This window comes from Fusarium keratoplasticum, chromosome 2 (genome assembly GCF_025433545.1).
Source record: "Fusarium keratoplasticum isolate Fu6.1 chromosome 2, whole genome shotgun sequence".
NCBI classification, from domain to species: Eukaryota; Fungi; Ascomycota; class Sordariomycetes; order Hypocreales; family Nectriaceae; genus Fusarium; species Fusarium keratoplasticum.
This window is the reverse complement of record NC_070530.1, coordinates 2,195,249-2,221,016: the sequence shown is the minus strand read 5'-3', so window position 1 is coordinate 2,221,016 and position 25,768 is coordinate 2,195,249. Positions and strand designations below refer to the sequence as shown.

Below are 25,768 nucleotides of genomic sequence, written 5' to 3'. Positions count from 1 at the left end.
TGAGAGTGACTGTCTTTTATTTCTGGGATATGTATGCCCATCTGGCCGCTGAAAAGAGTAGGCTGTCGTCTGCACCTCCAGCGCTATCTGCCCTTGTGGGACACCAGCTGGAATGTCGTCGTTTCAGCGCCGCGATGACGGGATTGGCCTTGGCCGGATCTGCTCGGACGTTTTGGAAGTTGTGGTGGTGCGTGACTTGGCAGGTACATGCAGCTCTGCGTTTTCCACTAAGCGCCTTGAGGTCCCTCTCGGGTCCTGCCGTTGTGTTGCACTGCGTCATCCAGAGCTAATGAGAGGGAGCTCCACCGGTGGGTGGGAGGATTTTCTAGCAGAGCAGCAAAAAGCAACGCCATCATGGATCCAAGCTCCATCGTCCGAAGCGCAGGATGGCACAAAGAAGGTAACGGAAAACGGTCTTTGATGCCCGTCCGTTGATGCCGGGCGTTGTTCAGCGTCCTGCCGTGCTGCACGCTCCACTAAAAACCTGCTCTCAGGCCGCTGTGCTCTTGTTGTGAAATGTCCCTGTAATAATTCCCGTTTTTTTTCTGTGTCGTCGAGCGTCACTGCCGTCACTGGTTTCCGTACCTGCCTGCCTTTCCAAAACTTGGTTACTTCCAATCTGTCCTATCCCCTCCAAGATCAAAAAGTAAACCTCTTGAAGCAACGTCATTCCTCCTCCATTCTTCCTCCTCTTCCTCTTCCTTCTTCTCCTCCATCACCATAATAATCACCAACCCTCTTCCCCAGTCAACGACATTGCGAACAGCATTCTCCTGTTCTCAGCTGCGCTCATCAGGTACGTCTTCAACATCCTAGACCTCGTCTTCTGCTTGTTCCAGGAGTGCTCGTCTCGCTTGCTTTGCCCGTTTCTCTCACACGACACTCCCCCGACCGCCCCTTATCGGCAGACAAAAAAGCTCCAGACCAGACCACACGCAGGCAGAGCAAGAGAGCCACAGGGAGCGCGCGCGTGCGAGCGAGACAGAGACAGCTACGTAGCTCCTCTCAACCTCCCTTGTCAAATCCTACCCTGCATCAATCAAAGCTTCCAAATTCTCGGGCCACTTTTGCTCACGCCGCCTTTCGCTTCCTGCAGAACATCTCCATCCTCTCCCGAATCACCTCCTATCCACGCAACGCGCGCCCGTCCACAGTCTTCCTTCGCCTAGTCCAACTCGCCCCGACGGTACTGCTCAGCGAGCGCAACAGCTTCCAGACGCCTCATCTCCTCGCCAGCTCGTCGAAATGGCTGATTCCGCCCCGGCCGTCAACGGCGGCTCTCTTCTCGAGACCACCAAATCTAGTGAGGTGCGTCGTTGATGCGCTGTCCTCGTACGGGACATCTCGGACGCAGCTTTTTGCTAACCACGTTCCACAGTCTTTTCCTGCACTTTCTGCACCACCATAACTTCGATCGCAACAACTATCCGAGCTCCTTTCTGTAAAGCAAAATGACTGACCTTGCTACTCCAGACGCCGCTGCTGCGTACCAGTCTGTTACCAACGGTATGAGCTCCTGCCTCACCTCTCCTGATATCTGGCATGTTTTGCTAACGTAGTCTCTCACAGGCCCCGTTGCGCAGAACGTCTACGACCACACTCAGAAGGCTTCCAACGAGCTCTCCAACCTGGCTGCTGCTCGACGCACTCCCTCGACTCCCGCTGCCACTGGCCAGCCTCTCACTCACTACCACTCCTTTTTCTCTGAGCTCCTGTCTTGGAACAACCCTCGTAAGTCGAGCTCTGTCTGCTGTCCAATTTGATATAGCTGACCAGCTTGTAAAACAGGAGCTTCCGGTATTGCCTACGTGACCACCGTCTCCCTTATTTTTGCTGCCCGATACTTGGATGTCCTCCGATGGGCTTTCAAGGTTTCGTGGATGGTCCTTGGTGTGACCATCCTCGCCGAGGTTGTTGGCAAGATCGTACTCAACAATGGCCTGGCTACTCAGGTTCGCCCTCGTCGATACTACACCGTTCCCCGTGAGACTCTCGACCACATGATTGGAGATGCCCACGAGCTCGTCAACTTCTTTGTTATTGAGGCCCAGCGAATCATCTTTGCTGAGAATGTCTTTGCTTCTGCTGCTGTAAGTGCTTGCGCAAGAGCTACATGATGGTGCACGTAACTGATATGCGCAGGCTTTTGTCGCTGCCTTCATTTCTTACTACCTTGTCAAGCTCGTTCCCTACTGGGGCCTTGCTGTTATTGGCACCACTGTCGTTTTCTTTGTTCCTCTGATTTACACCTCCAACCAGGAGCTTATTGATGAGCAACTCCACCACGCCTCGGAGCTCATCAACTCGCAGACCGCCCAGGTCCGAGATGTTGCCTCGAAGCAGATGGAGCAGGTTTCGGCCATTGGCAAGCAGTACGCCGGCGACTACAGCGGCAAGGTCCATGACCTCCTCCGAGGCAACCATGGTTCGCGCCAGAAGATTGAGAAGCCCACCAAGGCCGCTGCCCCTGTCGTCAAGGAGCCCGAGTTCCCCTCTCCTCCTACTGAGGACCCCGTCAAGTCGGAGGCGGCTCCCCAGATTCCCACCCCCGCAGCTCTCAAGGAGGAGATCTCCGAGCCTACTGCTATCGATGCTGAAATTCCCGAGGTTCCCAGCGAGCCTGTTGTCGCCAACAAGGAGCCCATGATTGCTTCCTAAGCAACCGATACGAAGCAGTTTCGACGTGTACACGAGCTGAGAAAAGGCATAGCTGGCCTAGGCAATGAATGTGTTTTACGGCATTTCGGGGCGCATGTCTTTCCTTTAATCGAGGGCAAGGGATTGTCAGATTGGAATCGGGCGCGAATTGGTTTTTGGGAGCATCCAATCCTTGGCAAACAATGCGAGAAACGACTCTAGTTGATAGTGATGAAAGATGGCTTAAAATATGGATATGGGTTGGGCAGATGCTGGGTTCCGGAAGAAGAGCGAGGGCCTGGTAGTGGAAGGAGGCGAGGCTCTTGATTAATGGGTCGTCGATGGTTGATGTTGATGGAAAGCCAGCATCTGGCTCAAGGCTTGTTTTTGCGTGTGTGCGAATGCGTGCGTCTTGTCTTTGTTTCTCGAGGATTGGTGTTTAGGATTGTATACTGTGTATTCTTGCAGAGGGCCTCGGCCTTGCGCGTAACCTTTGAGCCGAGATGCACAATTACAACTTGTATTCTTATACTGACTTTAACATTTTTATCGCAAGTGATGCCGAGTTGCGTGCATACAAGAGCCTTATAATACTAGTCGTGTTGGAAGTGGAGAGTTGGCAGTAGAGCACAAGTACTAATGCAATATATTCAAGTTTTATTCTCATAACGCCAACCCCAAGAGGTATACATCTACTTTTTCTACCATTCCCCATAGACTGTCGCCGACTGATGAGACCCAGACTTACTTCCTTCGCTTGCCACCTCCTCCATCTTCGCCAGCAGCGCGCTTCCGGCCATTCTTGCGCCAGAACTCCTTGGTCTCGCGCTTCTCGCGGGCCTCCTTCTTCTCCTCATTGTCGGCCAGCTTCTTCTGGAAGGCGGCGCGGTTCTCCTCCTTCTTGGCGCGGCGCTTGGCGGCGGCGTCGTTGCGGATGGTGAGCATCTGTTGCATGAGGGCGCGGGCCTTCTTCTCCTCGGAGCCGGGGGCCATGATGACGGCGCGCTTCTTCATGTAGGTGTCGCGCTTCTGCTTCTTGGTCTCGACGATCTGGGACTTGAAGGGCAGCTCGGCAGCTAGGGCTCGGGGCACGCGCAGAGGGTTGAAGTGACGGGTCTCGCGCTCGATGGACCGGTACTGGCTGTTCTTGAGCTGAGGGGTGGCGACGCCTTGGGCGCGGCGGACCTCACCCGTCAAGCGCATGGGCTGCCAGCCGATGAGGTTGGTGACGGGGTTGTAGAAGCGGTGCGGCTTGACTGGGTACCAGGCGCGCAGGAAGACGATGTCGCTGAGGAGGATCTTGTCCTCGAAGGTGGCACGGAAGTGGCCCTCGGGCTTGGACAGGGCGCGCTTGATCTGACCGCGGATGCCTGACACGGTCTTGATGGAGGCGCCTTCAAACTTGGCAATTTCGAGCGACGAGTTGAACATGTCCTTGATAAAGGCCGTGTTCTTGTAGATCTTGGCGGGTGTACCCGTGAGCTTGAGCTTCTTGACGATCTCAGTCGACTCGTCGACGCTGAGGATAGTACCGGTGGCTGCGATACGGAAGCCGGCCGTGGACCCGGAGAGGGAGTTGAAGCAGACGAAGCCCGAGTTGGGGGCGATCAGGGGCCCGTAGATGGTACCGAAGCAGTGCATGTGCTCAGGTGTGTACTTGAGCATGCGGTTTCGCGTCCGCGAGTCGGTGGTGCTGTAGATGGGCATGGTCTGGAAGCGTCGCCAGCCGAGCGAGAAGATGAGGGGGTCGTTTGACTTGAGGATACGCTTGTGCCAGCGGTGCCTCTTGATGCGGACCTGGAGGAAGCCGAAGCGGTCCTCCGTGGGAGACAGACCGCCAACAACGATAGGACGGCGGGCGTCAAACATGGAGACGAACTCTGCGGGGACGTTCTCGAGGATGATCTTGGCGTACTTGCCGGCGCGGTAGCCCTCGACGGCGGTTCGCTGCCTCTCGTCGAGGTTGGAGAACTCGTCCTTGTTGATGTCGAGCTGCTTCTGGATCATTGCCTTTTGCGCCTCGTACCACTCGTCCTCGCCAAACTCCTGGATGTCGCCCCCTTCCTTGCGGGCCTTGGCCTTGTCGTTGAGGAAGCCTTCTCGGTCCTCCTCCTCGAACCGCATCTTGAGCTCCTCCTTTCGCTTGGCGTTCTTTTCTCGCTCGGCTTCGATGTCGTCGGCGGTATCTGGCTTCTGCTCCTCCTCGTCTTGCTCTTCGGCCTCGAGATCCTCAAACACGCCGTCGCCTTCGTCGTCCGAGTCCTCTCCGCCCTCCATATCGTCGTCATCATCATCGTCCTCATCGTCTCCCGCGGCGAGGGCTGCTGATGTGAACTTGCGACGCAGGGCCTCGACGTTCCTCTCCTCTGCCCACTTTGCGGCGAGGTCCTCGTAGTCGTAAAGGGGTATTGACCTGTCCTCAACAGAATCCTCTTTTTCCTGTTTTGACTTCTTGAAGAAATCGTCATCGTCATCATCCTCGATGTTCTCCTCTTCCGACTCGTCCTCGTCACCCCTCCACCGCTTCAGCGCGTCCTCAGGGGTCATTGAGTCGTCGTACATGAGCCTGGCCAGGTCGCCCGTGTGGTATGTGCGTCGCTTGCCGTGAAGCTTCAGGGCGTTGCCTGTTAGGTTGTCCTTCCACCGTAGGGCTGCGGCTTCTTCGTCCGAGTCGTACTCCTCGTCATCGTCCACTTCCTCGGCTTCAGACATTGAGCCAAGATCTGAGTCGCTGTCGGCAAACGCAAGATCATCCTCATCGACGTTCTTATCGGCATCCTTGCGGAACATCTTGCCCAGCTTGCCTTCGTTGAACTCGACCTCGGCATCTGAGTCGTCCTCATCGTCGCCGCTGACAAAGCCCTCGTCGTCCTCATTCTCCTCATCGTCCGACTCATCGCGCTCTGCGAATCGAGCCTTGCGCTGTGTTTTACGTCCTGTATCCTCCTCTTCGGGCACTGCCTCAACCTGGCCACCGCCCTTGAAGAGTTGTACACCACCCTCCATCTGACCCAAGAGTTTCCGCTCAGCCTGCAGACCGACAATCATCTCCTCGCCCTCTCCTCTCTCAGCATTTTCATCGTCCTTGTCAAAAGTGAAGCCCTTCTCTCGTGTGATCCAGATGGCATCGCCCTCAATCTTCAAGCCGCTACGATCCGACATGGGCGCATGCAGCTTCTTCTCCTTCTCGTCCAGTCTTCGTCGTCCCGTCTTGCCGGTAATCTTAGCGAGTGCCTGCTCCATAGCAGGAGTTGGACAGGGGTCCGGCAGAACCTCCATGTTGGAGACTGTAAAGTCACCCAAGCCAGGAACGTGTACCCGCTGGCCTTGCGATGCAAAATTTGTGCCTCGTAGATACCCAGACAAGACAATCGATCGGTCACACTTGGGATCCTCCTCGATCTTGGTGGGATGCGTTATATCTCGGAAACTGTCGATAATGGTGTAAGGGTGCGAGTTGCGCCAGATAAGCGGACGAGGGTTCTTCATGACGGAGAGGAAACGCGACAGGTTGTGGATTTCGCGATCGGGGTATCGTCCATTCATGACACCAGAGAGGTAGAAGAGATGCGCGCCCTGGTACAGCTCGGTCCACAGTCTCTTCTTGAGCCTCTTCTTGGCATCCTTGAGCGCCTGGGGCTTTCGGAACAGGTCGAGATGGGTCAGGATGCCAAACACATTTCCAGGCATGCCCGTGGCGGCGAGGATGTTGAGGAACTCCATAGTCTCCATCTCGAAGCCGTAGTTGCCGTCAATCATAAGAAGGACAATGTCGGCCACCTTGGCGATGTCGACCATGGCCTCAAGCTCGTTGGGGCATTCGACAAACGTCAGGCGCTGCTTCTTGGACGTGACAACGGTAATGGGGCCCTGAGGGTCGGTTATCGTCTCCTTGGCGTATCGTCGGACAAGCGACTTGAGGAGAGTCGTCTTGCCTACGCCGGGAGGGCCGACGATGGTGACGAGGCGAGGCGGGGCCTCATCGGGCAGTCGGTCGACGAGGGGAACATGGAGGCGCTTTTCCTTGATCTATTCGTAGTCGTCAGCATGTTATACTGTCAGAGTAGCTTGCGCATTGTGGTCCTACATCCTGCGATCTCGCTGCTTGTCGTTGAAGCTTGCCCGGGTTAGAGAATGCGAACGCCTTGGGATTGCGCTCTGTGGTCAAGTCAGCCATGCGCCGTGGTCGCGGATTCTGCAGGGAAACAAACCTCCCGTGTGCTGCTTCTTCTCCTTCCTGTCCTTGGACTTGCGATGCGGCTTGTGTACTTGGTCCTCCATGGCTGCGCGTGCTGTGCTTCACGGGCTTCCACGGTCCATCACCAGTAGCAAACCAAGGCCTGTCGCTTTCAAAATTTCTATGGTCTCTTGGGAAAATTTATCCGATAAGGCGATAAGACATTGAAATTGGCTTATCGATAGCAGCGGGGCGTCTAGTTAATGCCGACTTTGATTGGCTAGCAAACGCGCTTCCCGTTTAGAGCTCCTTCCATCAGCCACGGTTCAGCCACATGAGGCTCAACTTCCATCTCAACTCCAAAAGTTCCCAACCGTCTCATCCAACTTCCTGTTTAAGCATGGATCTTATCGCCCTGCAGGGCCAAGTCGCCCTTCGGCGTGACGTACTCATCGTCGTTTCTCCGTGCCTTCGTCCGGTACGAAATTACATCATGGGCCAATCCTACCGGGCGAGCGACAAGGGTTCTTGGCGCCCAAGTTTTGGATGGAAACCATGAGAAGGGTATCATGACCTCCCTTGTCGAAGAGCCGTCAACTTGTGGATGATGTGATTTGTGAGATTTCTATTATTGGACTTCAGTCCGAAGACTGTTTCCGAGCTGGCTTATGGTTGAGAGAGACAGTAACTTGGATCGTCACTCAAAAGGTCGCAAGTAATCATCCGACCCCAAGGGATTTCGAGCTAAGCCCATTGTAACAACTCCTGGGGACTGCGTGAGTCGACAATTTTAGGATCATGAGTAACAAGCAGCTATGACTCCCACTGAAGAACGCGCGGTCATGGTTGGCTAGAGGATCTGACGTCCCTGCATCCTATCCCCCGCATGCTCTACTGTAATGCCGCCCTCACGCACACGCACCGCTCGTCTACCTACTGAGGAGGGTCTCGTGCATATCCTGTCTCGCTTACACCTCCTTGTCGTCAGCCTTGTACGTAGGCATCTGTGCATTCGTCCGCTCCGTTGTTAGATGCTTACGATGGTGTGGCTTGCCTTGTTGCCTTCGGCGTGGCCTTGATGATCAGGCTTTCGTCATGACTCACGCAATCTCTGAGAGGTGACAATGCTGCTACGCAAGACAATCCCCGCAATTGAGTTTTTCATGTCTATTTTGGATAGGAGTTGCAGATGTGCTAGAGCAGCGGTCGTTTATGGTCTCAGGCTTCAAGTATAAAGAGATGGGCATGAAGCATCATGTAGACTTCATTCAGTCGCACACTATTCAATCATAACTGCAATCACAAACACTTACACTCTTGAACCCAATTGACAGCAAGTCAAAACTTGTTCATAACCATCAACCAATTCCTACCCAAACAACTCCGCAACATGTCGAACCCTACCACCAGCAGTAAGGATTCACACAAGTTGAACTCGAGCGTATACTGACTCTCGACCTCAGCCAACATGAACCCATCTTCGGACCAGTATACCAGCTCCAAGGCTGCCGACCCCGAGACAGCTTCCATTGCCACCTTTTCCTCAACCACGCCTCTAGTCAAGAAGGACAAGAAGGAAAAGCAACAAAAGCAGAAGAAGGAGGCCGAGATCGACGTTCAGAAGCTACAGGAGCAGGCTTTGCGATCGCAAATCCGCTTTACCATGTAATAGACGGTAGTCTTGAAAAGGGTCACTTAAGGGGGGCTTGGCGTGGCCACAAAGGCGTCATGGCACTGTATTTGAAAGGGCCGTTCCTTAAAACGGCCCAGCGTTGGATATTTTGGGGATTTTGGGTTAAAGCTCACCAGTCAATGTGACTTGGAGAGAGTGAGCGACGATTATTATTCACATGAACAAGACTGGCATTAGCAGTCTTTAGTTAAATTTGGATCTTATTGTTTGCGAGTTCGCAACCACGCTTAGAAACTATCGTTGAGAATATCCTCGTTCATCTTGACCATGGTAGGGCTGTACTCGGATGAGTCTGGATCAACGCCGGCATCGAGGAGAATATCGCCAACAATTCTCTGGCTGGCTTCTCGTGCTGAGATACAAGTCAGCCATGGTAGTCTTGAGACAGGATACTTTGAGCAACTTACCAGGTGTCTGTAAAAGCTTAGATGGAGGCAGGGCAAACTGGATCGTCTTGGGTGGACTCATGCCAGCGTAAAGATCAATATCCTCGTCCTCCTCGTCGCTCTCCCAGTCAATCTCATACTTCTTCTTTCCACTAGCAATAGTACTTTCTTCAGCAAATACATCTCGCGTCTTCCTCGCCGTCGCCGGCGTCTGCACGCTGACGCCAGGCGTTCTGGGACCCTGCGTGGCTGCTGCGAGGCGCTGCCGGGCGTTGCTCTTGTACGGCGACATGAATGCCTCGCTGCGGAGGGTGGGCACTGCCATCTCGGGGGACGAGCCGGGAGAGTCGTCCTTCCATGCGGGGGTCTCCTTCTTGGGCTGGTTGCTCTTGAGGGGGGAGATACGATAGGCGGGTTTGTGTGGTGTGGCCTGGATGCGGTAGTTCTTGTCGAGGAGGCGATGGAGCAGGGGATCCTTGTTCGCTTGCGCCGATTGTTCGATTGTATGATCGTCGTCAAACTTGTTCCGTGGCGTCATGGCCATGTCTGGAAGTCTGGCGGTGTGCTGGGCGAATAGGACGGTCGAGTCCTCGTTATCTTGCAGCACGGTCGTCTCATCCTCCTCGTCCTGCATCTCTCGCTTCATGGTTTCATACGGCGACTGCATATCGGAGAATCGCGTCCGGGTCTTGGACGCTGGGGGTCGGGGGGTGCTGCCCGAGAGCTCGGCATCATCGAGGAGCGAGTCGTCGGCGTGGAAGGTGGAATGCTCGGCGCCGGTCGTGGCCGTCATGTCATCATCATGTTGGGCGGTATAGTCCGCGGTGGTATCTTCCCTCATGGCCGTGCTCTCCTCAACATTGGTCGTCTCGTCATCGTTCGCGAGCTCTTCGTAGCCGGAGAGGGAAACGTTGGCCGAGGCCTCGAAGAACTGTTTCCAGAACTGGACGCTGTTAGCTTTGGGCGTTTTTCATTGAAGGAGATGGACTGTACCTTTGATGCCTCCCATACAGCGCGCGAATGTTCTCCATACTGCTCGACTAGGGGGAGGATGCTTGTAGTCACGATGCGATGCGACTTGCTGAAGTTGTGATCGATTTCTGCCCAGGTTAGCACCCAACGAGATACAACAAGGGCAATTAGTACCTTGGAGAGTGAGGGTGATGGATTGTTCCAGTCTCTCGAGCTCTTCTGTCAAAGACAGATTACGAGCTGCGTTGCTTTGTCGAGACATGGTTGTAATGCTCAGCGGTTGTCCAAGTCGCTATGATGGATGTTGGGCTGCTTGTTTACTATGCTCATGATAAATTGGAGCCGCGCGTGGGGACGCGATGAGGGGCAGTCTTGGCGGGCCTCCACTGACACTACCTATGGCGGGGTATATTGCATCTGGTGTATCACAAAGGCATGACAACAAATGCCGAAATATATTATGCATAATTTCTTCTCTAGTCAATTCTAGCCCTTGGTGTAATAGTCGTTCATCTCCAGTTTCATCAGAAGCTGGGCCACCATGTGATCTTCTCCAATGCCCTCCTGTTTCAGTCCCAAGTCGTCCGACACCTTGTTGCTTGTAGATCGACTCTTTTCTGTCAATGCTCGGCAAACGGTCGCAAAAATTTGAACCTTGGTCTTGAAGTTCTTGTAGAGTCGCTTAATCTCGTCTCGTGTTTCTTCAGGGCTTGTGTCTGGGCCTATCCCCATGGCTTTCATTCGAGAGAACTTGGAATACGCCAGTAGAGAGACGAATATTTCATCGAGAAGCTTCAAAACCGGCTGCTGTCTCTTTCTGAGGAACAGAGAGAGCATGATCCGGTCTAAGACTCGCGAGTGAAATTCTCGAAGCCTGTCAGGACTCTCGACCGTTTCTGGTGTGCTGCTGAGGTCTGGGTTGTTCAGATCTGACTCAATCTTGTTCAGCTTGGCCTCGAAAGCTTGCCAAGGGATAGCAATGCCCGAATCGAAAAAGAATGAAGTGATGCCTGACACGAAGTGGTGTGCCTCTCGAGCAAATCGATATGAGATGTCCTCAGGGTCGTACCATTGGGTCGTTCTGGAGTTGACGTCCCGGAAGAGCTGGTTGATTACGTATAGCATCCTCAGGATTCTTAGCAGAAACTTGAAGATGCGATCATACTGTGTCAAGATGACTGGAGTAATGATGCTGGACAGGGGACCTGGCGCCTTGTAGGACAAGCGGAGAAAGTCGAGAGCCTCTAGAGAATCTGGATTCATGCACTTCTCAATCTCCTCTTCCGACAGATCTCGCACACCAAAGCTCAGGTCTCCCGGCAGTTCGGTCGAGTCCCTGGATATACTGGTCAACCTTTCCTTGGAAAAGCCATTGTCGGATGTAAAGCTCTCCGCCAGGACACCCATCAGCGCGAGCCGTAGCTCAGAGCTCGCTGGTGGCCAAGTATCTCGACCTCCAAGGCGAAGGCCCATGACACCACCCTGTCGTGCGACTCCAGCTTGGCGTTCAGCTGTCTCCAACTCAGGGTCGAACAAGGCGTGTGATAAGCGACTGACGAATAATCCATTTCCAAACATGTGGAAGTCGCGGTGCATCTTGAGATGGCTGCGCAAGTCATGGTTACTAAACAGAAGTCGCAGACTCTCTTGGTTGACCACATAGGATTGGGCTGAAGCAATACCACCGAAGGACAACACTGGGAGCAGTGACCAGTGAGGCGCAAAATCAGGACGTTGGGCGGGAGGTCGATAGGCCCCAGACAGCCTTTGGCGGACAACTTGGCTCAGAGAATCCTCGGCCCCATGATCAGGCAGAGGCTGGTTGAACTGCTCGATGGACGCCAAGAGTCGCTGTTCCATTTGGTCCGCCTCGATGCCATGGTATTGCAATTCGGCCCCGGAAGCCAACGGAAGCATGTAACGCTTCAGAAGATCCTGCTCCTCATGCTGGTCTGACGCTTGATGCGTCCTGGCCTTTTGAACCGCCTCAAAGAGATTGGCCCGGTACTCGTTAACCCGAGCCTCGAGTTCGTGGATAGCGTCCCAATCGTAAAGCCAGCCGACCTTGGGAGGTTGAGTCACCTCGAGGATATTCGGCGTCGCCAAGGGGTGTTCTGGGTGGCATGTCCTAATGAACCGCAGATTCTTGCCCGTCTCAAAGATGGACTTGGCAATGTCGTATGGCATAAAGTGCGGCATCTTGTTCTCATCCAAGCGGAAATCGACATCTTCCACCTCTTGACCAAAGTCATCCATATATTTCTCCTTGTCGACCTTGATGAATCCCTTGCTCTCACCAACGTTGGCTTTTGTTAGTGGGAGGCCTTCTTCCCGCTTGGTTCCGATCCATTCCTCTAGGAACTCAATCCATGGCTGTGAGACTCGTTGCAAAACCTCACGCATGATCCCACGCAGTTGCTCCTCGCCATAGTCAACCGAATAAGCTTCGTGAAACACGTAAGAGAGGACGTGCTCATCCGTGTATCCCTTGCGAAATTTCGACGTTAGTCTGCGAAAGGGGGCCAAGATTGCCAAAAGCCCTTTGACAGTTGACTGCAGTTCCAAAAGTGATCGGGGATTCTGACCAGATACCGCCACATGCTGCTGGACATCCTTGAGGACCTGGTCAAGGGCACCAGCCAAAGCAACACCACACCGGTTAGTACGCTTTGAATATGTGGTTTGGACAAAGGATTGAAGTTCCAAGAACATCAAACCACATTTGTGACACTGCTTCTCTAATCCTTCGAGGACATCTCTCGAATACCCCGAAACACGCATGCTGGGCAATGCTGGCGCCAAAGACCGTCCCTTGTCTGGCCTGAGGAAGAAAACTGACTCTTGCCCAAGTGCCAAAGCAAGTAGCGAGGTGAAGTAGGCCTTGGCATCGATAATAGGTGTGTCCGAGTTCTTGAGCTCCAGAGGGTCCATCGACCACGTCAGGAGGGCATCGTAGACACCAGCACCAGCTTCGGTTACCATATGTGGTTGACCAACTGTTGATCCACCGGCAATAAAGCCGTCCCAAGTCTTGTGCTCGGCAGTCTTTGCCTCCAGCTCGTCGATATCCATCCATAAATCGTCCGTCGGCTCCGCATCATGAATGGTCTCTTTGGGGGTCGGGACATCGTTGGAGGAGGTGGTGCCTTCGGGCTCAGCCTCTTCAGGCTGTAGGGACGGTAGCTGGAAGAAACCATTCTTCTCGACGGCTATTGATGATAATTGCACTAAACTAGAGTCTAGATCATCTGAATAATTCATTAGCATAGTTCAAGTTGGAGATGATAAGAGGGGCACGACTTTTGAGACTGGGTGAGAAGAAGGGATCCGGTCGGTCAAGATCGTCGTTTAGCCGCGCGTGCCATTTTGACCTCTTCCATAAGTCGGGGACATCAAAAACGGTTGATAGATCATCAGGTTCAGCCATGACTGCTATGTTGGTTCGAGCAAACAATCCAACATCGTCCAAGACGAAGGTCGTGTGGAGTGCATGGTTGGGTTGAGCTGTTGCGCATGAGGTCCATTGGTTCAGGCGGTCAATTTACGCGAATTCGGTGGCCCCGCGACGCGTTCCAGCGCCTTTTGCGCTAAGCATGCACTGGAGCTGAGCTGAGCTCCTTCCAGAACACGGCACCAGCGAATTGCGGATCATTCACGCCACACCTTGTGGAGGGCAGCTCATGATCAAACAGAGCTTGAATCCTTCAACTCTCCATTGCCTGCATTTCCTGCAGCATCTCTACCATCACCACCGAAAATCGAGACATTTGGGAGCTCTTCCACCGAATTCTTTGACCTGAATACATTCCTTCCTCTCTTCTCGCCACAGCTCAATCACAATGGCGCCTAGAAAGCGTGCCCGCGCCAGCACCCAGACTGCGGCGACGCCAACGCCTGCGCGCGACGACGACGCCATGGACGTTGATACTCCCCAGGCCGGCGATCAAGAGGAAGCCACCGAACAGAAGGAGCCCGACAACAATTTCAACGACCACTGGACGGATGATCAAGTCGCTTCTCTATTCAAGGGTGTCATTCGTTGGAAGCCAGCTGGTTAGTTTCCATCTCCGTTCTTCTTGGCATCTTCTAACAGCTGTCCGTAGGGATGCACAGGCATTTTCGAATGATAGCAATCTCAGAGCACCTGCGGAATCACGGTTTCGACCCCGATCTATACCCGCACACGCGCATCCCCTACATCTGGCAGAAGCTTCGGACATACTACAACCTCGAAGTCATCGACGAGCGGGAGAACTTTGACGAGGACGAAACGGAGGATCGCTATGTCGAGTTTTCGCTCCCCAGAGCACAATTCTTTGACGCCATGATGCAGCGCGCACATGCAGACCCCAGCGAAGCGCCTACATCGCCTGCGCAACTCGATCTCTCACCGGCACCGTCGTCCCCGGCTAAGAAGCGAAAGCGAGGCGATACCAAGACTAGAGGTACTTCGGTGGAGGACACCGAAGAGGGAACGGACGCACCATCGCCGGCACCAAAGACAAAGCGAGGATCAAGACAGAAGAAGAAGGGCGCGACACAGGCCAAGGCTGAGAAGCAGGAAAAGGCCGAGACAACAGAGGAAGAGGAAGCAGAGGAAGGCAGCTCGAGCTCATCGAGCGAGGAGGAAGAAGGGAGCGTCGAAGAGGGCGGAACACCCGTCTCGAAAGCGACGAGAGGTGCCAAGAAGGGACAAAAGTCGGCGCCCGCAAAGACGAGGGCGAGGGCACGGAGAAGACGGTGAGGTTGAAGTTGTGGTTCTGCATCTTGGTGGCGGGATGTTATGGTTTAGATACCCTTAAGCAATGGAATTCATGAATATGTAATGATTACTGTAGATGCTTCGTCTAGTTATATGGGCATGGCCTGGTAAATGCTTGTACATGTCTGGTCTTACGACGTCTATTTGCTCTCCCACTCGCTGTGGTATCTCGTCTGGGTCCTCCAATCCCGTCCTATGGGAAAGATGCTCTCTACATCAAGTGTCGTCCGCTGCGCCGAGCCTGGCTGGTACATCTTGGGCATCTCGATGGGCGGCTTCTTCTGCAGGAGATCCCACATCTCGGCCTCGGCCTGCCGGCTGACGTGCTGGTCGCGCTCCTCGGCGTACTGCTCCTGCCGCCTCTCTGTCGCGATGCGGTTCTTGAGGGACTCCTTTTTGCGGTACGTCTCTGGGAAGTCGGCGGCGGAGAACTGCAGGATCTCCATGGCTTCTCGGTTGACGGCGGCTTCCTCCTCGCGTGATGCAATCATTGCCGTCTCAAAGTCCGAGTCGTCTATTACCTCCTCGTCGGAGAGATCCGAAAGATCTTCGACCATACTTGGCTCGAGTGCCCTTTTGGCCTTTTCTTCGCGTCCAGGCAAGTCGCTCTCAATTTGATCGTAGCTAAGAACTTCCTGATCTGCCTCTTCGTCCCGGTCGGGTGGTTCATTGTATACCTCGAGCCGAAGTCTCCGGGCGCACTTGTTCCAGAACCTCAGAGAGTTTCGTTTCAGGCCTAGCGAGGCAACTGCTGTTTCGACATCCTCCACCCTGATGATGTCGCGGGTTGAGGGCATGACTTCCCTCTTGGCTCGGATCCTGGACATACTGAGAAAGATGGTTGCTTGGACAATTCTTCTGGTTATGGAGACTGCCAAAGAGTGGAAGTCCTCGAATGTCGTCGCCCACATTGAAGGAGGGTTGTCGTCGATAAAGTTCCAATTCTCACTAGGAATGGAAGAGTTCATAAAGATGCGCTCAGAAAGCCCCAACCAGGTGGGAAGATGGAAAAGGGTAGAGAAGGGCAGGTTTTGACCCTCGGGATTCTCGCCATTGTCAAGTTGGCGGGCGATTTTGGGCGTAATGTCCCAGCATTCTCCCCATTTGCTCTCTTCCCGTTGCTCTTCTTTGCGCTCCTGGCGGACAGATATGGCGTCGGCAGCCTCTTCCAGAGCATGGCAGCACTGCTGGCTGAGCTCGATTGCTGCGGGATGTTCAGGGAATTCGATGGCCGAACGTCTGACTTCTCGTTGCCTTAGAAGCTGCGCCCTCTGGAGCACGTGGAGGTAATGATTCACCTCAACCTCGCTCTTTGTGCCTATGCGTGAGGCGATCCCAGGTAGATCCCCTTGCCCTAGGCGTGCGAGAGCCTCAAAGAAGAGTTTCTTTTCCAGAGTGGACCATAGTGTGAGGCCGATTTGGCTCGCGTCGAGGACGCCCTCTTCATCGACGACACAAACCCGCTGCGCCGCATCCTTAATGTCGATGTTGAGAAGGTTCAGATAGTCGGTGTTGAGAACTCCTTTATGCCGCTTGAAAACACGAGGTGCTGGGTCCTCCTCCGCTGGACGTTTGAGTGATGATTGCTGGTCGTCCTCGGCTGCATCGATTTCATCGCCGCTGTATATGCTGCCAGAGGCATCACTGTCTCCTTGGCCGTATTCTCCAAGTAAACCTTGCGCGACTTGGGCCCTCAGCTCAGCATCGCCCATGTCAGGTCCCTCCTCAGCGAGGGGATCATAGTCGGTTTCCGGCTCCATGCTCCCTCGTTCCTTGTGTGTCGAAGATTATGAGAAGGCGAAAACATGATAGCAACGGCGGGACTAGGGTGAGTTCCGACCTGGGAGTGAATGCAAGGCCAGTGAAGAATCTAAGAAGATTGAAGCTTGTAAAAAGTGAAGAAGCTGGGCTTCAACCCATGCTTCACGGCGTTCGAAGTAAAACTGAAAAGGTGAGTGCTCTCAAGCATCATTGGCTAGAAGATTTCAATCTGATTACTAATCCTGCGCCAGCATCAACCTCTGCATCACCAATTTTCATCAATCACATTGCACCAGGCTCAACGTTGTCGCGTTGTGTTTCTCACCATGTACAATGCTACAATTTGTTTCAAAATGTCTTTTCCGTCCACTTACCGGGATGGGCGCATCCGTGGCCACTCCCTTGGCTTTGAAGGCATTCGCATCGACTGTGGCTCATAAAAAGCCCAAGCTGAAGCTTCGAGATTATCAGGAGGAATGCATCTCATCGGTTCTGGATTCATTGAAACAGGGTCATAAGAGAGTAGGAATTTCTCTAGCTACTGGTAGTGGAAAGACGGTAAGTTGAAGTCACATCGTGAAAGTCCTTCAACTCACAAGCGCAAGGTCATCTTTACACAACTCATCGACAAGATTCCGCCAATATCCAAGGAGGCCACGCAAACGTTGATTTTGGCGCATCGTCGCGAACTCGTTGAGCAAGCCGCTCATCACTGTCAGCGAGCGTATCCAAATAAGACCATCGAGATTGAGATGGGCAATGTGCACGCCACAGGAACAGCCGACATTACTGTTGCCAGCGTCCGGAGCATAACATCACAGGACCGACTGAGAAAGTTCAATCCCTCCCGGTTCAAGCTGGTACTTGTCGATGAAGCCCATCATATCGTTGCGCCAGGTTATCTAAAGACCCTGGGCCACTTTGGGCTTGAAGAGAAGCGGGGCAACTCTCCAAACCTGGTTGGAGTGTCTGCTACCTTTTCACGATTTGATGGAGTTAGGATTGGTGCAGCCATTGATGAGATTGTCTATCACAAGGATTATGTGGACATGATCTCTAAGAAATGGCTCTCAGATGTCATCTTCACGACCGTTGAATCCCATGCCAACCTATCAAAGGTGAAGAAGGGCGCATTTGGCGATTATCAGCCTGGTGAGCTCTCCAAGGCTGTCAACACGGACGAAATCAACGACATCACGGTGCGCAGCTGGATGGCCAAAGCTCCTGGGAGAAAGTCGACATTGGTCTTCTGTGTCGATGTGGCCCATGTCGTCGAGTTGACTGAGCGATTCCGAAAACATGGGTTTGACGCGAGATACGTCACAGGGGACACCCCTAAGGTTGAGAGAGGCGAGACTCTTGATGCTTTCAGGAACGGCGAGTTCCCTGTGCTGGTCAACTGCGGCGTCTTCACAGAGGGCACTGATATTCCGAATATTGACTGCATCATCCTAGGCAGGCCAACCAGGTCACGCAACCTCCTTGTTCAGATGATTGGAAGAGGAATGCGATTGCACCCTGGGAAAAAGAATTGCCATGTTATCGACCTGGTGTCGAGCCTGGACACTGGAATCGTGACAACTCCTACGCTGTTTGGCCTTGATCCAAACGTCTTGGTTGAGAGAGCAACAGTGAAGGATCTAAGAAAGATCAAGGAGTCTCAAGATGTAGAGCACGTGGACTCTCAGATGTCTCTCTCCTACCAAACATCTGGAGGCCCAAACTCCCCTGACTCAGTCACGTTCACCGACTACTCGTCCGTATTGGACCTCATCGCTGACACATCAGGCGAGAAGCACATTCGTGCCATCAGCAAATACGCTTGGGTTCAGGCGGGAGAGGAAAAGTTTGTGCTGTCAGCCCCTAGCGGCTCCTACATCAGGATCGAAAAGATCAGTGAGCGAATCAAGGCATCTGAACCCATCTTTCGAGCCGTCGAAGTGCGCGCGCTTCCTCCTGGTATGGCAAAGTCACCTTATGCGATGCCGAGAGAGATCCTCACCGCCGCAACATTCACCGATGCTGTGCACGGGGCGGACAGCTTCGCTGCAAAGGCATTCCCTCATACATTTATTCACCGCTACCAGAGATGGCGCTCACTGCCTCCCACAAAGGGGCAGGTCGACTTCATCAACAAGCTCCGCGGCAAGGCCAAGCCCCTGACTGTCGACGACCTGACAAAGGGCAAAGCGGCCGACATGATCACCAAGCTTAAGCATGGCGCCCGTGGTCAGTTTGCAAGGATCGAAGCGGAACAGAAGAAGCAAGCCCGGCAAAGAGTGGCGGCAGAGACCAAGAGGCTCCGCGAGCATGTCAGTGTCGGACCTGTGGCCGTCTGACGGGGTCATGAGCCGGAAGGAGCTGTTATTCGTCAGCTATGTAACAAGACATGTACAACATGATAGAAAAGGGCGTTTGGCTGGATTATTTCTTGGTGCTTGTGCATCAGGAGGTTTTTGGAGATTGTCCCCTGGAAGCCGGTATAGAATCTCGGGACTTGATGACGGGTTTGGCATGTATCACCTCTTGTATAGTTACGGGCAACTCAAGCCACGAGCTTGAGAGACCTACTCACATGAAAGACTACATTCATCTCATTCTAGCCATCCGATCAAGCGTGTACAGACCGGGCTCGCCGAACAAGGGGGGGATTCACAAAGGACATCGCTCATGTCCGAAGTCGAGCAAACAAAAGGAGTCAAGGGGCTGAATAAAAGGGAGCAGACGCCTGTATCTCCTAGTCATCGAGATCACCCCCCTCTTCTTTACTCCTTTGGCGTGTGATTCACAGACGATGGAGCAACACCAACGAGGGGGAAGTTGGTCAGCTCCGGCCGAGGCTGGCGGGAACTGCCATGGCAGTGATGGCAGCTGGTGTGTTTACGAACCTGACTGCGGTAGACTCTGTCACTGCCCTGGCACCTCTTTGCTTTGAGCGTTGATGCGTGAGCCCTTTTCTCTTTCTGCCTCTTCTCTTTGAAGCTACTCAACCGTCTCCAAGAGATCACTTCAAGCACGCTCACAGCTTCATCACCTTTCGTTCAAACCTCACCTCCTTGGCCAAGTTTGCTAGGCGATATCCAATCATGGACCTTGGCCGCAGCGAGTCCTCGCTTTCCTGTACCCGACCGCCCTCGTCATTGCTCGTTGAGCGCCCCGTCGAGTCGGATGAGCCCGTCAACGCCCAGGAGAAGGGGAAGCGCATCCACTTCTTCGATGTCTTCTGCCCGAGCTCTCCAGCGGTTTCACCCGCCTTGCCCAGAGCCATCGTCCAGAATGAAGAGAAGCGCTTCGAATCAGCTGCAGTCTTCTCTCCAAGCCCCGAGGCTGGTCCATCTACTTCACCCAAAAACGTCGTTCAGAACAAGGAGAAGCACTTTGAACTGCCCGATGTCTTCTCTCCGACTCCTGAGAATGTCCCACTTATCTTACCCAGAGCCATCGTCCAGAATGACCAGACGCACCTCAACCTGCCTGAAGTCTTCTCACCAACACCCGACACTGTCTCGCCAGCGAGGGCAACGACAGACCACCACCTGCCTAGCTCTTCCTCTCACCAAGCCTCATCCATCGAGGTCATCAGCACCCCCGCCGACCTGAGAAACTTCAAGAGCGGCGAGCTCGAGCGCCAAGGAGCCCCTGCTCGTGAGGTACTCAGGGACCAGTTCGCGGGTCCTCGCCCAGTTGGCGATCCTTCTGTGCTTGTGGCAGGAGAATATAGACTAATGTTCCCGCCTCCATCTCGCGACGCATACCCCAACATCGAAAGGTTCCCGTTTCTGTTTGTGGAGTCGTCCAAGCCTGTCGACTTAGACGAGCCCATAGGAAGATACGTTGAGCAGAGCGACAAGCTGGAAGACTTCCTCACCGCGCAGAGCAAGAAATATACCAAGGACTATATCAAGTACGCCCGGCAGCATGCGAAGCTCACTGCGACCTGGGACAAGATCAACGACGCTCGATATGCCAAGGCTGAGAAGGAATCGCGCAGACAAGACCACAACCCCGCCAAGGGAGAGCACAAGATCATTGAGCCTCTCACCAGAAACCAGCAGCGCAAGGTTATCGAGCTCGAGACAGACCTGGCGCCCCTGATGGAAAAGGTGGCACTCAACCGCGCCGAGACTGAGGGCGCCATCGCCGCGGCCTTCATGTTCAACTGGGACTACGCCGATCGAGCGCCAACGAAGCACCAGATATCTATACTGTGCGAGTTAAAGGGATTCGAGAAGTTCGTCTTTGAGAAGGAGAGGCCTGAGGTCAAGACCGGCCTTGACTATGTCGTCACTGATACTGACCTGCATGGGCATGCCATGAGTCGGAACCCCACTCAGCCTTTGTTTGACGATATCCGGAAGGAGAGCAAGAAGGTATACCAGGAAGCGTTTTGGAAGCAGCGAAAGGAGGACCTTTTACACGCTCCAGTAACTTCTCTCCCACTTCCTCCACCTCCTGAGCCTGTTGAGTCCGTTGAGGCGGCTCCCTGGGAGGCATTTCTGTGTCCCAAACCCAAGACGACCGTCAACGACGAAGCCAAGTTATCGACTCCGATTCCTGACTGGTTCGCCATCTTTGTCAAATCCAACATCTTCAAGTTCGAGAGCCTCAAACTCCAAGACAAGTTCAACGAGCTCCTCCGCGCCATCCGAAAGCTTGAGTCGAGAGTTAACAACCCCGACACTCCTGCGCGACCCAAGTGGGATCTCGAATGGCACGACCCCAGCCTTGCGTGGTCGACTCCGGTCCGACAGAAGAGCGGCGGCTAGTGGAAATGCCGCTCGGATAGGGACGCGCCGGTCGGCGAGCGCATGTGTCGTCAGTGCCATGGAATGGGGACGAGTCTTGAGCCTCAGGTGAAGATGCCGGACGAGGATGTCGGACTCGAGGGCGACTTTGCCTTTGCGGATGTGTTTGAGCCGTCGTGGGATGCTAAGAAGCCTGACATGGAGTCGCCAGAGACTCAGCTGAGGGAAATCAAGGTTGGGATCCAGAAGGCCATGGCTGCCAAGAAGGATGCTGGGAAGGTTCGGGCTCGGCCTGTACGCAAGGGGTAGGGAGGTTGTTTGCGTCTCGGGGCGTCAAATCGTCGCTGCAACAGGGCACCTTGATGTCTTGTAAAAGGATATAGCGCTTAAATCAAGTATAATCAGTTTAATCAATGATGATTGAAGTGACGTGTATGCTCTGAACTGCTTGACTCTCATGGTGTGTGTCTCTTCTCTGCTTGGCTCCTGTTACCGCAAATTCCCGAGTTTGTCGGCAATTCCTATCAAGCATGAGTTTTGTAGGTCTGAATGCTAGGTATTTCTTGGTACGTTATGATTTATTTCTTATCTAAAAGAGGAAACGTTTGCGAGTAGTGAGTGTATTTAGATCCAAGCAGCCTCATTCCAAATTGGATGACAATCAGCAATGAGTATTTAACCCCCTCCCCCAGTCTGTATGAAACCACTTCTTTTGCTCCATCCACATATACTATACATGGTAGAACTTGATGGAGAGATGGTTAAACCTTTCTGCTGGATTGCTCGCACCTTGAACACGAAGATGAACCCAGAGGAATTGACCAGGAGTGATGCACCTTTCCACTACAACCTACGAGTTTGCCAGCCAGAAACCACGGCACCAAAAGCCGCTGAGTGGGTGAAGACTGGCGGCTCCTGATATCCCCCTCTTGCTAGAAAACGTCTCGGAGCATCGATAATCTATACTCTTTTCGGTCTGTCTTGCCAACACCCAAGTGGCACACGGCATATTGGCAAGCCGTTCTAACGGTTTATATATACTCGCCCAAGAAGAGAAAAGACTTGACGCGACCTTGTGCATCAGAGTTCACCAGCCCAAGGGTTCCCTGAGGGCAAGTTTGATACACCCAGAGAAACCCTGGGCTTTTCTTCAATTCCCTGGGTGTGACTGGAGGGCCACAGTCCGTCGCAGAGAGGTCCCAGCGAGCGGATCACACTGGTACTCACGCTGTACGCTATGCCGGGATATAAATCAAACCTGGAATCTCGATATATATCACCAAGATGACGCCTTGAAGTTATGGGGATGTTCCCCTCGGACACGTTTAGTCAAAACAGACAACTGAGGCGAATGCTCGATGCCCAAGAAACCAGAGGCGCTAGTTGAGCAGTTGGCCGATGTGATGCCAGACATGTGCAATTTTCGCTCAAATTTATAACGAGAATATCAATTTCTTTGCCCAGTCCCGTCATCTCGTCACCAGTTCGCGGCCGTGTTGATCGCGCTGGTTGCTGCTGCACCTTCAGGACAACTCTGTATCTTTTTGGAGCGCACACATCCTCAGAGTTACTTTGCCGTATATACGACGGCCCCATGGAAGCCACCGCATGTATTAGATCCTGCGAGACTTGTCGCTGGGCCAAGAGCGCTTTTGATCAGGATATGGATCACAACGGAGCCGGTACAAGCATGGCTAGATACCGATCGTCTCTCTCGAGAAGTCCTTTTCCAGCAGCTGGAAAAACGGTAGCGGCAGCAAAACTTGTCTGATTAAACGCCGACTGAAGAAGGATCGCACAACAGAAAAGTTCAGACAACGCTTTGGCTGCCTTCCCCGTCATCGAACCAAAGCAATCACCTGTGATCAAGGGCCAGGGCGAAAGGTTGCATATTGGCCAAGATCAAACCATGATCCTTTGGTCATGCACGTCTGCACACCCCTGGCTAATTACAAGATGCCGATATCTCTATTAGAGATACCAGCCATGGCCCTATAGACGTGGTCGCCCTCCTCGAGGGCAGAGATGTTGGGGTTTTTCGTTTGACCTGTTGGAAACCTGCATTAACCAGTTCCATCTCCCCACTCTATATAAGCTGTCACGATTTGGATGTTCGTGTCTTTCAATTGATTCCGAGAGACCTCCTCATCTATCTTAGTGTGGGCTTGAACTGGGTTCTCGACCCCATCCAGGCATACGCACCATGGGACTTTATCATCCAGTATCTGATTCTCATATGTTGAGGTGCCGAATGTTTATTCTATCACGGAGAATATGTATTTTATCATAAAGATGAAATGATAAGAATACGGTCGCTTCCCCTGCGGCAACGCATCTTTTCTCACCATCATTCCCAGAACGTACCCAATTAAGTCCGCGCCCAACCGTTTTACTCCATGAGCTATCAAAAATCCAACGGCATTTTGAATCTGTGGAAGGGATGGGTTTCACGGCAGATTTATTACTCAAGTTGGACTCGAAGGGACAGGAAGAAGACATTGTGTTGAAAAGCGCCAAGAGTCAATAAGATATCGACGCCATGGCTGGCTTGCTTGTCATCTCTACGAAAATACCATGCCATCTCTAGATACTTGACCGCACAATATAAACATTTAGCCATGCCATAACTTGTCTTTTTGTGTTGGAATAATCTTTCTAGTTGATAAAGTCGCTGCCAGGGAAATCGCCCAAAGTAGTAACATCCTTCAGAGCCTGTACGACAATCTCGATAGCCTTGACAAGATCTTCCTCAGTAATGGTGATTGGCGGGCTGAAGCGCAGGCGACCAGCTCCGATGCCCACCAAAACTCCTCTGAGCGCTGCCAGTGCAGCTACCCGTCGAGCGGTGACGCCAGGGACAGACTCGTCTAGAACAAGAGATTGGAAGAGGGCACCTCCTCGGAGTTCCTTGATGTGAGGGGGCGACAGCTTCTTGACTGTCTTGGCGAGTAGTTCTCCTAGACGTTGAGAGCGCTCCGAGATCTTTTCTTCCTCGAGAACTTCAAGAGAAGCTATGGCTGCAGCGCATGCGACAGGGGCTGCGCCAAAGGTTGAGAGGACCTCGTTCTTACCAAGGACATCCATCACATCCTTCTTGCCCATGATGACAGACATGGGGTAAAAGCCTAGATGCTGTCAGACGACAAATACCATTGTAGATCGACAGGTACTCACCTCCGGTTACCGCCTTTCCAAGGGTGACCAGATCTGGATGGACGCCTTCTTCGTGCTGGTAGGCCAAGTCTTTTCCAGTTCGTCCATAACCCGACTGGATCTCGTCGCAGATGAAGAGGATGTTGTACTTGTTGCAGAGTTCTTGCACAGCCTTGAGATATCCCTTTGGTGGGAAGCGAGTACTGGTGAGATAAAGGTCAACATCTAGCTCTAGTTTCGATGGAAATGAAGACTCACCCAGCCCAACCCTGAACAGCTTCGACTAGGAAAGCTGCGATCTTGCGGCCATCTTGCTTGAAGGTTTCCTCAAGCACTTCCACATCCCCATACTGAATCAGCTTTCCACTCGTTGGCGCATACGGGCCGACATTGGGAACGTGTTGGCCAAAGTCTGAGGAACAAGTCAGATGGAGTGAAAGCAAAGGAATCAAGGAGGTGGCTACTCTTTGCAACGACGGTAGCAAGAGGCATGGTTGCTAGTGTCAACCCGTGATAACACTGATCGGTGGTGAGGATCCAGGCTTCACCCTCCGAGATGCCCTTCTTGGTGTAAGCCCACTTGCGAGCGATCTTGACAGCGGACTCGACAGCTTCAGAGCCGCTGAGCATGGTTGCAATAGAGTCGTATCCGAATTTCTGCGCATGTTAGACACTTGATTGTAATTGAGAACAAAGGCCAGGGCTTGCCGTTGTGATGCGCTCTGCAAACTTGGCATAGAGAGGGCTGATGTAGGCAGTGCCGACGAGCGGCATCTTTTGAATTTGCTCAGCGGCAGCTTTGGCAATTTTGGGGTGAGAATAGCCAAAGTTCATGACGGCGAACTGAGAGATGAAGTCTATGTACTTCTTCCCATCTACATCGGTGATGATGTGGTCTTGGGCACTCTCGACGGCCACCTAAGAAGACAGTTTAGAGAAGCTTAGCTAAGTCGATGCAGTTTAACTTGCAGGGAACGTTGCAAAGCCTCCTCGGACATGTTTGGACCACAAGTCGACATAATGCGAGGTCTGCTTGGACAGAGTGAGGTCCTTGTTAGAGGCGCTACTGGCCTCGGGCAGGATATCCGTGGCAGAGGGAGCCATTGCGAGGGAGACGAAGAAGTAGCAAAGAAACTAATTGAATGTATGTGACTGTTTGATCGAGGCTCTGATGCTTAACTGACCTTCTTATACCCAAACCTTGTGACTCCATCTCATGGCGCTTGTTCGGCACTGGGAGTGCGACTCGCACTTCCCAATGCGGTAATCCACCATGACGCCGTCTCGCAGATAGATAATGGTGGTGCCGGCAATCGCAGCCAATAATTATGAACCGGCCCGGTCCTTGGATGACAATTTCTAAGCCGAAATAACTCCCCGTCAAACTATTCTTCGGCGCGAACATGCGGGCAAGGGAATGGGGCTTGTGATTCTCCAGCTGAGCCTTCGAGGTTTACCTGTCGTCAATAGCCCACATTACAC

The 25,768-nt window shown here is 53.1% G+C and overlaps 9 protein-coding genes and 1 pseudogene across 10 annotated transcripts, besides 1 other annotated feature; 5 read left to right on the top strand and 5 right to left on the bottom strand.

Moving 5' to 3' along the window:
- Window positions 1-648: 648 nt before the first annotated feature.
- On the top strand, window positions 649-2,658 carry NCS57_00260600 (Reticulon-like protein; the record flags this gene model as incomplete). The annotated part of the gene is made up of 5 exons (XM_053052632.1): window positions 649-1,303; window positions 1,474-1,506; window positions 1,570-1,731; window positions 1,789-2,090; window positions 2,143-2,658. The coding sequence occupies exons 1-5, from the start codon at window positions 1,246-1,248 to the stop codon at window positions 2,656-2,658; spliced, it is 1,071 nt and encodes a 356-aa protein (XP_052917878.1). The 5' UTR covers window positions 649-1,245.
- A 723-nt stretch (window positions 2,659-3,381) lies between these two features.
- Window positions 3,382-6,918, bottom strand: NCS57_00260500 (Bms1-type G domain-containing protein; the record flags this gene model as incomplete). The annotated part of the gene is made up of 3 exons (XM_053052631.1): window positions 3,382-6,666; window positions 6,725-6,795; window positions 6,849-6,918. The coding sequence occupies 3 exons, from the start codon at window positions 6,916-6,918 to the stop codon at window positions 3,382-3,384; spliced, it is 3,426 nt and encodes a 1,141-aa protein (XP_052917877.1).
- A 1,286-nt stretch (window positions 6,919-8,204) lies between these two features.
- NCS57_00260400 (uncharacterized protein) lies at window positions 8,205-8,483 on the top strand (the record flags this gene model as incomplete). The annotated part of the gene is made up of 2 exons (XM_053052630.1): window positions 8,205-8,226; window positions 8,278-8,483. 2 exons carry the CDS (start codon window positions 8,205-8,207, stop codon window positions 8,481-8,483), a joined length of 228 nt encoding a protein of 75 aa, XP_052917876.1.
- A 251-nt stretch (window positions 8,484-8,734) lies between these two features.
- On the bottom strand, window positions 8,735-10,127 carry NCS57_00260300 (DASH complex subunit ASK1; the record flags this gene model as incomplete). Its single annotated transcript, XM_053052629.1, has 4 exons — window positions 8,735-8,859; window positions 8,915-9,836; window positions 9,887-9,993; window positions 10,040-10,127. 4 exons carry the CDS (start codon window positions 10,125-10,127, stop codon window positions 8,735-8,737), a joined length of 1,242 nt encoding a protein of 413 aa, XP_052917875.1.
- A 224-nt stretch (window positions 10,128-10,351) lies between these two features.
- NCS57_00260200 (Spindle pole body component) lies at window positions 10,352-13,292 on the bottom strand (the record flags this gene model as incomplete). Its single annotated transcript, XM_053052628.1, has 2 exons — window positions 10,352-13,113; window positions 13,163-13,292. The coding sequence occupies 2 exons, from the start codon at window positions 13,290-13,292 to the stop codon at window positions 10,352-10,354; spliced, it is 2,892 nt and encodes a 963-aa protein (XP_052917874.1).
- A 412-nt stretch (window positions 13,293-13,704) lies between these two features.
- On the top strand, window positions 13,705-14,609 carry NCS57_00260100 (uncharacterized protein; the record flags this gene model as incomplete). Its single annotated transcript, XM_053052627.1, has 2 exons — window positions 13,705-13,918; window positions 13,969-14,609. 2 exons carry the CDS (start codon window positions 13,705-13,707, stop codon window positions 14,607-14,609), a joined length of 855 nt encoding a protein of 284 aa, XP_052917873.1.
- Window positions 14,610-14,767: 158 nt separating this feature from the next.
- On the bottom strand, window positions 14,768-16,387 carry NCS57_00260000 (uncharacterized protein; the record flags this gene model as incomplete). Its single annotated transcript, XM_053052626.1, has 1 exon — window positions 14,768-16,387. The coding sequence occupies one exon, from the start codon at window positions 16,385-16,387 to the stop codon at window positions 14,768-14,770; it is 1,620 nt and encodes a 539-aa protein (XP_052917872.1).
- Window positions 16,388-16,640: 253 nt separating this feature from the next.
- Window positions 16,641-18,727, top strand: NCS57_00259900 (annotated as a pseudogene). The gene is made up of 2 exons: window positions 16,641-16,946; window positions 16,994-18,727.
- Window positions 16,641-18,727: a sequence feature.
- A 747-nt stretch (window positions 18,728-19,474) lies between these two features.
- On the top strand, window positions 19,475-21,154 carry NCS57_00259800 (uncharacterized protein; the record flags this gene model as incomplete). Its single annotated transcript, XM_053052625.1, has 1 exon — window positions 19,475-21,154. One exon carries the CDS (start codon window positions 19,475-19,477, stop codon window positions 21,152-21,154), a length of 1,680 nt encoding a protein of 559 aa, XP_052917871.1.
- A 2,634-nt stretch (window positions 21,155-23,788) lies between these two features.
- NCS57_00259700 (Ornithine aminotransferase) lies at window positions 23,789-25,390 on the bottom strand (the record flags this gene model as incomplete). Its single annotated transcript, XM_053052624.1, has 6 exons — window positions 23,789-24,258; window positions 24,308-24,489; window positions 24,545-24,698; window positions 24,751-24,943; window positions 24,995-25,204; window positions 25,256-25,390. The coding sequence occupies 6 exons, from the start codon at window positions 25,388-25,390 to the stop codon at window positions 23,789-23,791; spliced, it is 1,344 nt and encodes a 447-aa protein (XP_052917870.1).
- Window positions 25,391-25,768: the final 378 nt, after the last annotated feature.